The sequence below is a fragment of the Martes martes genome, assembly GCF_963455335.1.
Source record: "Martes martes genome assembly, chromosome: 17".
In the NCBI taxonomy this organism is placed as follows: Eukaryota; Metazoa; Chordata; class Mammalia; order Carnivora; family Mustelidae; genus Martes; species Martes martes.
In genome coordinates, this window is record NC_137905.1 from 50,494,222 (window position 1) to 50,505,629 (window position 11,408).

The 11,408-nt window shown below is 59.7% G+C and overlaps 1 protein-coding gene across 2 annotated transcripts; it reads left to right on the plus strand.

Moving 5' to 3' along the window:
* Positions 1 to 1,134: 1,134 nt before the first annotated feature.
* NOP53 (NOP53 ribosome biogenesis factor) lies at positions 1,135 to 9,643 on the plus strand (the record flags this gene model as incomplete). 2 transcript variants are annotated; one of them, XM_080829430.1, is made up of 13 exons in its annotated part: positions 1,135 to 1,383; positions 1,855 to 1,919; positions 3,580 to 3,691; positions 4,318 to 4,517; positions 4,882 to 4,952; positions 6,081 to 6,176; positions 7,366 to 7,470; positions 7,560 to 7,763; positions 8,026 to 8,201; positions 8,354 to 8,420; positions 9,034 to 9,110; positions 9,216 to 9,272; positions 9,564 to 9,643. In XM_080829430.1, exons 1-13 carry the CDS (start codon positions 1,160 to 1,162, stop codon positions 9,568 to 9,570), a joined length of 1,461 nt encoding a protein of 486 aa, XP_080685556.1. In that variant the 5' UTR covers positions 1,135 to 1,159. The 2 variants fall into 2 exon arrangements, with proteins under 2 accessions (XP_080685556.1, XP_080685557.1); XM_080829431.1 differs by lacking the exon at positions 9,564 to 9,643 and having other exon boundaries at positions 9,216 to 9,276.
* Positions 9,644 to 11,408: the final 1,765 nt, after the last annotated feature.

Genomic DNA, 11,408 nt, shown 5'->3' on the forward strand with positions numbered 1-11,408 from the left:
GTTGCCAGCGCCTAAGGGCCTCCAAGCTTCCTTCCTTATTTGTAAACAGCAAGGATTAGTTGATTCTAAGATGAAACCTCAGGGGGCGAGCCAGTAACAATAGCTAACATTTGGATACCAGGCACACTCTTTTCTTTTTTTTTTTAAAGACTTATTTATTTATCTGATAGAGAAAAAGAAAGCACAGAGGAAGAGGGAGAGTCCAACTTGGGGCTTGAACCCAGGACCCCAAGATCATGACCGCAGTGAAGGCAGACACTTAACCGACCGAGCTACTCAGGCACCCCCCCCCCGCCCCCCGCCCCCCGCCAGGTACAATCTTACACTGTTATGGGTTTATTATTTCGTTTCTTCTCCTGAAAAATTTTTAAGGCTGATGTACCATTATTGTCCCTATTTCACAGATGGGGAAAGTGAGGCACAGCTATGCAGCTTGTCCAGGATTCATGATTCCCAGACTGCACTGCCAACCCTGTATGTTTTTTTTTTTTTAACTTTATTTATTTATTTGACAGAGAGAAATCACAAGTAGGCAGAGAGGCAGGCAAAGAGAGGAGGAATCAGGCTTCCCTGCTGAGCAGAGAGCCCAATGCGGGGCTCCATCCCAGGATCCTGAGATCATGACCCAAGCCAAAGGCAGAGGCTTTAACCCACTGAGCCACCCAGGCGCCCCACCCTGTATGTTTCTAACACTCTTTGCATATGAGGTTCTGTGCTCCCAACTCGACACTCGGAGAGCCCTTGGATTTCCAAGATTCTAGGATCGGAACACTAAAAACCCAAATGTTCTGAGACTGGAGCGTGTCTTTCGCCGAATCCGCCACGGACCGTTCTGATTTTCCTTTTTAAGACAACTGGATTAAAAATAATAAATAGTAAGTTAAAGACTAAAAATATACGCAGATTTAAACAATTTTCCTAGGCGGCCGGAGAGGCGTTTGCTCAGGGCTGGAGCCGCCGACCCACGACCGGAGGCCCACGGGAATTTGCATAAGAGGGAGGAGACATTTACCCTTTATCCCCGCCCCTTGGCGGCTCCTGTCACTTTACCCAGATGGCGATTACCGGAAGTAGGTCACGGGAGGGGGCGGGAGATCTGCGCGCGCAGGCCAGAAACCGGCTTTCGGGGCGCCGGCGGCCGAAAGCTTCCTTTGGCAAGATGGCGCCGGGAGGCAGTGGCCGTGGCAGCACGCAGTGCTTGAAAAGCGAGGCCGATTCCGGCTTCCTGGGCTTTCGTCCCACTTCGGTGGACCCGGCGCTGAGGCGGCGTCGGCGAGGCCCAAGAAACAGGAAACGAGGCTGGCGGCGGCTCGCTCAGGAGCCGCTGGGGCTGGAAGTTGACCAGTTCCTGGAGGACGTGCGGCTGCAGGAGCGCACGAGCGGGTGCGTGGGGCGGGACTTCCGGGAGCTGGGCCACGTTCGGCGAGGCGGGGTGCGAGGCCGAGCGTGCTTGGGGGGACATCCGGGGTGCTGCGCGTGTCTGTATCGGGCACCTCTGCCCTCTGGGGTGAGGTTGGGGGTCTTGGTTGCGTTACCAGATACAGGACCCCCAGTGTTAAATTATAATTCAGGCAAGTGACTAGTAATTGTAGCCTAAGGACGTCCCGTGCACCCACCTTTGCGTAATGCTGAGAATTAATTATTAGGATATTTTAAGCGCTGTGATCTGTTAAGTACTGAGTTCTGTGATTTGAAGGGAGAGGCCTTAGCCTGGTGGAATCCTATGGCGGGAAGAAGGTGCTTGAATGAGCATAGTAGTAGAGGAAAGCCGGGCCCCCTGAAAGGTTAAGCCTCCCTCGCTAGCAGCTTGCAGCCTCCACATCTCTGGCTGACATTCTCCTTCCTGTCTCCCAGTGGCTTGATATCAGAGGCCCCGGATGAGAAACTCTTCTTCGTGGACACCGGCTCCAAGAAAAAGGGTGAGGAAGAGCTTTTGGTGGTGCCCGCTTGGTCCTTCTGTATAGTCCGTCTTGGTCTCTATGATTGACAGGGTTTGGGTGGCAGGCATCCGCTAGGAAAGGTCTTTACTATAAACAAGAGAATCTGGAATGAAAGACGAACAAGTCAGATTTTCTTTTTGCGGTATCCGAGCTCTCAGTCTTCAATCTGGCAATTCTCATCGAGTCTCCATCTGGCGCACGGAAGCCAGCAGGGGTCTGCCTGTGAGTAGATCAGACGGAAATGAGCAGACCTCTCGTTAACTTGCAGAAAAGCTGGAAGGGATGAGACCTGTTTTAGTAAGACATGCTTGAGTACGAGTAAGATCTAGTTTAACGAGTAGGTAAGAAGCTGGTCTTAATTTGGTTTCTTTTATTTGCTGAAAGGCGGGGCGGGGGCACTGCTGAAACAGTGCAGCAGAGGTGAGTTAGGGATGGTTTGAGTGAATAATGGGTTTTCCACTGGTAAGTAGAACAGACCAAAAATAGACGATCGCTTTAACCAGGGGTTAGAAAACAAGCTAAGGGTCTTCTTTAATGAGCAAATGGCAAGCTGCTTGAACAGCAGGGTGCCCTTAGGGAGCGTGTGTGGGTTCAGTCCAGGGGTCTGTTCCAACGAACATGAGAGGGTCTGTTTCCGTGAGCAGAAAAGGACCTGCTTTGAGGCGCAGGGGACTAAGCTAGCGAGTGAGAGACGATGATTGAAGAGGTCACCTTTCACAGGAGGGAGCCGATGGGCGTGTGAACAGCAAGGGGGAGGCAGGACCTGCCCCAGGGGACCGGTAGGGTAATCCCGAAGGCCTGCTTTGGCGAGTATGACGTCTCTTTGGGAACAGAGGAGAAGCAGTTGATAGATTCTGTTTTTGGCTTAAAAAAGAAAGAGGCACTGTTCGTGGCCTGTTAGTCTGGCCGTGGCTTACGGGCTCCATTCCGGTGCCAAAGCAGCTCCAGGGACACGTGACTGACCGACTCGTGGCTCTCAGTTTCAGGTCCTGGGGACACAGGGAGGAAAAAGAAAGGTAACAGTGACTGCGGGCTTTCCCAGGGGATCACGGTGCCTCATGCTGTTGCAGTCATGACCTTTCCAGACAACCCCGTGAGTTAGGCGTTTAAGGTTCTCATCTGGAAGCGCAGAGGAGTGAAGTCTTTAGGACGTAGCCTAGGAAATGGAAGGACGTGGGTTCTGTCCTAGCGCGTTTGGGCCTGGAGTTTGCTTTTCACTGTCAGGTGAAAGAAGGTGGAAAAGCATCGTGTTGAGAATCAGCCATTTTGGGTCCTGAGTCCAGCTCCCTGGGCCTCAGTGGCCCTTGGTGGCCTTCTTTCTCGTTAGCATTCTTGGTTTTCCTGCCTTGTCTGGAAGGCCTTCGAGGGCAGGGCTGTGGGTCTGACCCTCTCTCTGTTCCCAGTACAGGGCTGCTTCCAGGTGGCCCAGGAAATGGGTGTGGGGGGGAGGGGGGCTGGGCAGAGCTTGGACACCCTGGGCACCTCTTTCCCCAGGTGGAAGCCTGGGGCCAGCCCAGGGCCTCCTCGTCTGCCGTGGGATGCGGGTCTGATGGTTGTGTGGAGCCGAAACGCAGAGGGTGGGGAGTTGCTCTTGGGAAGTGAGGAGGCCCGAGCCCTCGACTGCTCTCCTTTCTCCCAGCCCCAGAGCCGAACAAGAGGACCAGAAGCCAGAAAAGATCACTTCTTCTCAAGAAACCCCTTCGTGTCGACCTCATCCTAGAGAACACATCCAAGGTCCCTGCCCCCAAAGAGTGAGTGTTCCCCTCCCCCCACCCCCAGACCCGTCTTTCCTGCTGGGCTCTGGCATCTTGTCCTCCTGTGCAACAGCCGCCACTCACTTCTGGGGGGTAGGGGGTCAGGTCAGGTGAGCGTCACTTGGAGGAGAGGGATGGGATCTGACAGGGGCTTTGGGGTGGGTTGGAGGAAATGAGGTGGGGGCCGGGGTGTTGTGGCCGAGGCAGACAAGTGCAGGGTCTTGGCCCAGCCAGGAGCTCTGGGGATGGAGAGGAGGGATGGCTGGGAGCCATCAGGAGTCCCAGCAGGCTGGCTTAGTGACAGCTGTGAAGGAGGGGAGGTTGGATGGGTGACGGGGTGGACTCCTGAGATGGGGTGATGGGAGGAGCGGCTGTGGGGGACCTGCAGGGAGACCTGCAGAGGCTCCTGTGTTGTTGGCTCTTGGGTCAGGGGAGAGGACCTGGCTGGATGGGCTCTGAGGCTGGGTGGGAGAGGCAGGAGGAGTGCAGAGGAGGTTTACCTTGTACGGAGTGCTTGGGAGAGGAGCTGCTGGGTAATGGGGGTGCAGAGCTCGACTGGGAGGAGCTGGGCCCTTTCTCAGGCCCCTGCTTCACTCCACGTGTGCTACTTCTCCTCCACCCAGCGTCCTTGCCCACCAGGTCCCCAACGCCAGGAAGCTCAAACGGAAGGAGCAGCTATGGGAGAAGCTGGCCAAGCAGGGCGAGCTGCCCCGGGAGGTGCGCAGGGCACAGGCCCGGCTTCTCAACCCTCCCGCTACCAAAGCCAAGCCCGGGCCCCAAGATACCGTCGAGCGGCCTTTCTATGATCTCTGGGCCAAAGACAGTGAGTGCCCCTGCTGTTACTTGTGGGTGGGGACAAGGCTGCCATGCACAGTTTTACAGGTTGTGTGTTGCACAAGAGCACAGGGTCTAAGGTGTTGGCAGGCGATTTGATGATCCTCAGCAGAGTTCAGTGTCTTGGGCTTCCCTTTCCTGAGGGCCACCCCCCGCCCCTTAGCCTTGGCTCCCTTCTGCTTTGGGACCTGTCCGTATGCTCTTTTGCCTGGCGTTCAAAACCTGTTGGGGTCTGAGAGTCTGTCCTTCCCTTGTCCATGTTTTGGTGCTGTCTTATTGGGGGGAGGGGTGGGAGGGAGCCCTTCAGGCCACACTGGCAGGCCCCCAGCAGCCACCCCGTACTGCCTCCACAGACCCTCTGGAGCGGCCCCTGGCTGGCCAGGACACCTTTTTCCTGGAGCAGACCAAGAAGAAAGGGGTGAAGGTGAGACTGCGGCACAGGGGGTCCTTGGCGACCGGTTGGGGCAGGGCTGGGGTGGTGGGCGCTGCACTAGGGCCCTAGGGCCTTGGTCTCTGCCAGGGGCCAAGACCGCGCATACAGGAGCCAGGCCTCGAGCTGGTGCCTCCGGAGGAGAGGGCCGCGTGCTGGAGGTCGGGGGTGCTTTGGGGGATGAGCAAAGCTTCCCCGAGAAGGGGCCTGTGCCGACAGGTCCTCCCCACGCGGGCTGGGAAAGGGAACTAGGGAATACAAGGGCGGGGCTGAGTAATGGCTCAGAGGAGGCTGGCCTGGTGGGAAGGAGCTTGGGTTTTGGAGTTTTCCCGTGAGTGGTTTGCGTAGGAGAAGAGTAGGGTCCCGGTGGCAGCTCTGAGGAGGCGGGATCCTGGTGGGGTGGGGTGGACGTGCCAGGATGGGCGGGGGCCCAAGACAATGCCCTGGGACAGAAGCACTGGGACCAGGTGGGCAGTTGGGTGTGGGGAGTGGGTGGGGGCTGGGGGCTTCCGGGGTTACCCCCAGGCTTCTGGGCAAAGGCCAGAGGGACAGCCACCACCGCCCCCCCCCCATCCCTGTCGTGGTCTTGTTGAGGCACAGGTCTTGATCGGATTCAGATTTGGGCCAGGTAGACCCGGGTTTCTGCATTTGTCACAAGCTCCCGGCAGGGGCCAGGACGCACCAGGGGTTTCTGCCAGCCCTCTGTCCCTTGTCCTTTGCTCTGAATGACAGAGACCTCCTCACACCCTCTGCCAAGGCTGCTGCAGGTGTCAGGATGACCGATGGGGACTAGAGTCAAGGTGCTCTGTACCCGTGTTTTTACCAGTGGTGCCCACCACGGGGGTCACGGGGACTTTTCTCAGGAAAGGCAGGCAAGGGCCCCCCCCCCCGCCCCCGCAGGGAGCTTTCTCGTCCTAGGGCTGTAGCTCCCTTGGGTAGCACAGCAGCTGGGTAGCAGGTGTCCGTTGTCCTAGATGCCAGACCCACTGGCACCTCCCAGTTGGAAGGCCGTGGGCCCTGCCGAGGCCTCTGCCACCTGCCCCGCCTGGAGAACCGGCTCCAGAGCGTGTGTGGTCTCGAGTCATGGGGCTGCCAGGCTTCATGAGTCCTGTCCTCCTCCAGCGGCCGCCGCATCTGCACACCAAGCCTTCCCAGGTCCCTGCCGTGGAGGTGACACCAGCCGGAGCCTCCTACAACCCGTCCTTCGAGGACCACCAGGTATGCAGCCTTTCTTCAGCTGTGGCCTGGCCACCTGGTTGGCTTGGCCTCACTGGGCTCCTATGTCCGCCGGCTGCTGGGGGGTCGGCAGTGACTAAGGCGGCCCCCCACTTCCTCTCTTGGGGCTCATGGTCCAGCAGAGGAGACAGACCTGTTCCCAGACAGTGATGACCCAGGGGGCTGGGATGAGGGTACCCACAGGAGTTGCCACGCCTAGCCTTAGGGGTCAGGGAGGGCTTCCTGGAAGAAGGGGATATCAGAGCTTAGACCAGAGGTCTGAGGAGGGGTTTGCTGTGGGGAGAGGGGAATGGGTGTTTTCAGGCGTGTGCCAGAGACAGTGTGTACAAAGGCCCGGGGGTGTATGAGACCATGCCATGCCACTTTGCAGGGAGTCCACGGGCTTAGATGCAAAAGGTCTCAAAGAAATGCTAGTAGTCTGAGCCGGTGAGATTTCTCTAAGGTCTAGGCTAGGTCGGCAGTGGCACCTGGCCGTGAGAGTCACTGTACGCCGGTGATGTCTGTTGAGCGCGGGTATAGTGAACAGAGGGGACACTCTTTGGCCTCGGGGAGCACAGGTTCCCAGAGACAGATTGAGATCGTGGAGCAGATGCGGGACGCTCGAGCGAGTGCCCTTCCGCCTCGTTCATGACGAATGGGCCCCTTAGCCGACCTGGAGCGGAGCGAGCAGTTTTCCGCGCCCGATACACGGTGTGGGCAAAGCCAGCGCCACGACCCCGAGCGGGAGCGGGAGGAGGCCGGTCACAGGCAGAGGCCGTCCCCCGCGGGCTGGCTTGGCTGTGTGGGGAGAACGTGGGAAAATCGGTCTGTGTCTCTTGTTCTTTGAACCGTGTCACAGAGAGCGCTCCCACGCCTTAAGACTCTCCCGCTCGCCACGCGCGATGTCATGGTTTTTAGCATATCTGCAGAGTTGTGCGGCCTGTGTGGCCCTCCCCAGTATGTTAGAATGCCTTTATCCCCTCAAAAGAAACTTGGCGCGCATCAGCCATCAGAGATCAGGGATCAGGCCGTCCTCTAAGAGAACTGGCAGAGCAGATGAGCGCGGGAGGAGGGAGCACCCCCAACAGCGCGGGGGTGGGGTGGGGTGGAGGAGGGCCTGGGGCACAGTGCTGGGAGGCTGGGTCTGTCTGTAAGTCCCTGGGTCCTCAGCCCTGACCCCTTCCCCTCCCAGACCCTGCTGCGGGCGGCCCACGAGGTCGAACTGCAGCGGCAGAAGGCAGCGGAGAAGCTGGAAAGGCAGCTGGCGCTGCCCGCCTCGGAGCAGCCTGCCACCCAGGTGAGCCCACACCTGCCCGCCCCCGCCCTGCCCCTGCCTGCCCTGTGCCCCCCACCCTGCCCCTGACACGCCGCTACCCCCCACCCCAGGAGTCTGCGTTCCAGGAGCTGTGCCAGGGGCTGCTGGAGGAGTCAGACGGGGAGGGGGAGCCAGGCGAGGGCCAGGACAGGGGGCCCGAGGCAGGAGGGGAGCCGGCCGAAGGAGCGGAGGCCTCCCCGGCGCCCATGCGCCTGGCTGCCGCGGAGAAGAAGACGGAGCAACAGCGGCGGCGGGAGAAGGCGGCGCGGAAGATGGTGAGCGCCGTGGGCTCTAGCCTGCTGCTTTTCCGGCAGCATGTGGGCTCAGGATGCGACCGGGCATGTTCTAGATCGAGTCTCTGCTGCCCTGATGCTTATATTGGGGGTGTGGGATTTACAGACCACCAGTAGGTGAGGAAGGTGATTTTGGGAAACTGCTGGGGAGTCGGAGGTGGCATTGGAAGGGCCTCAGCAGGGGGGAGGTCTCCCAGGGGATGGTGCTCGGCCGGGCCCCTGACTCCACCTGGTCCTGCTGCAGCGGGTACAGCAGGCCGAGGTGCGGGCCGCCCGGCTCCGGCACCAGGAGCTCTTCAGGCTACGCGGGATCAAGTCCCAGGTGGCGCGGCGGCTGGCGGAGCTGGTGCGGCGACGGGAGCAGCGGCGGGCGCGGCGGCTGGCCGAGGCGGACAGGCCCCGCAGGCTGGGGCGGCTCAAGTGAGGCCTGGGGTGGGGAGTGGGGATCTGGGGTCCCGGTTCCCTCCTGGCCGCCTCCTGGAAGATCATCTCCCCACAGAGCCCCCTGTTCTGGAAGGCCTGCTGCCCTGGGCGAGGCCGACCCCCTGAACACCCCTGTCCGTTTTCTCTAGGTACCAGGCCCCCGACATCGACGTGCAGCTCAGCTCAGAGCTGTCTGACTCGCTCAGGACCCTGAAGGTATTTGCCCGCCTGGGGTGTTGTGCCGTAGGGGAGACCCCCGTGCCCGGTGATGATACCCATCCTTGCTCCCCGTGCCCGCAGGGGCTGTGGGCGACATCATGGCTGCCCCCGGGTTGGGCCGGTTGGGCTGACGCCTGGGGGCTGAGGGCACGGGGTCTTCGGGGGTGAGGGGCCCGCTGGTATGATTGGAGCCTATGGCCTGTGGAAGGCCCTTCCTCCCAGCTGGGTCCCAAAGCAGCCACTGGGGTCCCGGCCCCACCTTTCTCCCCTTTGATGCTAGGCAGGTCTCCCTAAAGCTCAGCATGGGTCTTGCCCCATGCGCACTTAGAACCTGCTCGGTGGCCCTGGGCGCCTTGCCACGGCTGTGGGCCTTGCGGTTTGGGCCCGGCTCCCGGGCTGCAGCCAACTCTACTTCATCTGTGGGCCGGCCGGGCGCCCTGTTGGTCTGAGCCCAGCCCGTGCCGCTGCTGCCCCACGCCCAGCAAGCTCTCCGCCTCTTCAGCCTCCATCCCGCTGGTGCTGCGGACCTAGTCCAGGGGTCCCTCCACATCACCCCACCAGCCCAGGGCTGGGTCCCCCCAACTGAGGCCTCCCTTTCTGTGTCCCGCAGCCGGAAGGCAACATTCTCCGCGACCGTTTCAAGAGCTTCCAGAAGAGAAACATGATCGAGCCTCGGGAGAGAGCCAAGTGAGGGTCCCCGGGGCTGCTGCGGGGAGTGAGGGCTTCGGGAAACCTCCCACCCCTGTGCTTGGTGGGCTTGCTGGCCACTGACCGCTCCCTTCCCTTCTGCAGGTTCAAGCGCAAGTACAAAGTGAAGCTCGTGGAGAAGCGCGCGTTCCGCGAGATCCAGTGAGTGGCGCCCCCTTCCCTGCCCGGCCGACGGGGCTCCGGGCTGTGGCAGGAACCCCTCTAAGCTGCCTGAGGAGGAGCCCTTGTCTGCCCCTCCTTCCTGGTGGGACCCCTGGTCCGACCTGGGAGGGGGCACCACGCTAGCTGCCTTTGAACCCAGAGTCCGGGCGGGGGAGGGTCCCCAGAGGGAAATGGAAAGGCCCGAACCGGAGGTGGCCGGTGTGTAGGGGGTGAGGCTGTGGGGCCCTTCCTCCGCCCCCGCACCCTCAGCCCCCTCTCCTCTGTCCCCAGGTTGTAGCCACCACGGATGCCGGAGCCCCTACCCCACAATAAATCACTGCTGGCTGACCCCTCGGGCTCACGTGTGACTTGTCCCCCTCCTGGGGGCAGCGTCTCTCTGTCCCTCCCTAGCACTTTGGGGGTGCCGGTACCAGAACATTTGTCTCCACCAAAGCCTGGAGCGGCAAGATTTTCGGGGAAGGGAGCAGAGGAGATGGGGCTCGCCGGCTGGTGGGGAGCCGAGGAGGGGGAGTGGGGATCACAGCTGGGGGTGAGGGAAATGGCCCACGTCTCTGCCCGGGTGACTGAGAGGCAGATCTCGGTTGCCGTCCTGCTGCACAGGCGACGGGCGGTTCTGATGGTCGCCGAGCACTTGCTGTCCTTTTTTTTTTTTTTTTTTTTTAATTTATTTATTTGACAGAGATCGTGGAGAGAGAGGAGGAAGCAGGCTCCCTGCTGAGCAGAGAGCCCGATGCGGGGCTCGATCCCAGGACCCCGGGATCATGACCTGAGCTGAAGGCAGAGGCTCAACCCTCTGAGCCACCCAGGCGCCCCATTGCTGTCCTTTTTTTAGAGATTTTATTTATTCATTAGAGAGAGGGCAAGCACAGGCAGGGAGAGAAGCAGGCTGTCCACTGAGCAAGGAGCCCCATGCGGGACCTGATCCCAGGACCCCGGGGTCATGACCTGAGCCAAAGACAAATGCTTCAGCTTCAGACCAGGTGCCCCAAACCTATAGTACTTTCAAGTGGATGGATTCCCCCCCAAGAGGGGGCCAGTTCCTCTCTGTCCGAAAGGTGAGAGACCTGAGGCACATCGGAAGGAACTGATCCCTCCTCCCCACACCAATTTAAAAAGGATTTTTTTGTTTTAAGATTTTATTTGACAGACACAAGTAGGCAGAGAGGCAGGCAGAGAGAGGAGGAAGCAGGCTCCCTGCTGAGCAGAGAGCCTGATGCGGGGCTCAATCCCAGGACCCTGAGATCATGACCTGAGCCGAAGGTAGAGGTTCAACCCACTGGGCCACCCAGGCGCCCCTAAAAGGGAGTTTTTTAAAAACCTTTTTTCTTCAAGTAACAAAGGCCCACATTCCCGCTGTGTCACTGACGCCATGTGTGAAGGTACCGCGGCACCGTGTTGCCCGGAGCCTTAGTGTGCCAGTCCAGCCCGTCCCCTCTTCTGCGGAAGTAACTGTCCCTGCAGTTCAGGCTGAACGATTCTGGTATGTTCCGTGTGCGAGTCCATAGAACTCCATACATGTACATGGAAAAATCGAACAAACGGCTCTTTAATCTTTCTGTGTCTTGGAAACGATCACACTGTAAGTGGGTCTGTATTCAGCTTTTTTCAGCGTGCCTGGGAGAACTTCTGTGTCTGTGCAGGGCGCTCCTCTATCTTACTTCCTTACAGCTGCTTAGAACTGGAGGGTGTGAGTGTGTCACGACATGACTCTGGCTCCCACTGGCCCATCTAAGGAAACGGGAAGGAGGGTCGTACCGGGCCGCGCCACATGTATCCGGAGGACGGGAACCTGGGAGCGGATGTCTGGGCTGTGAGGGAGAGTACGTGGCAAAGCTCATGTGACAGGTTCCGTGAAATCCTCTCCGCGTACGACGGGCTGGTTTTTACCCGCCAGCAGCGCAACAGCCCACTTGTCGGCTCGGAGCTCTCCAGCTGTTGGGTCTCCCGGTTCTCTTTTTACCCCGTCTGGCTGTCCGTGAGGTTGAGTCTGTGTGTCCGGATCCCTCACCGGCACTCCCTGCTGGCGCGAACCTTCGGACCATTTTCCTCCTAGACCGTCCTTTCCTTGTTGACTTGGAGGAGCTCTGTGTGTTACAGCTCTTGAGTCTGTCCTGC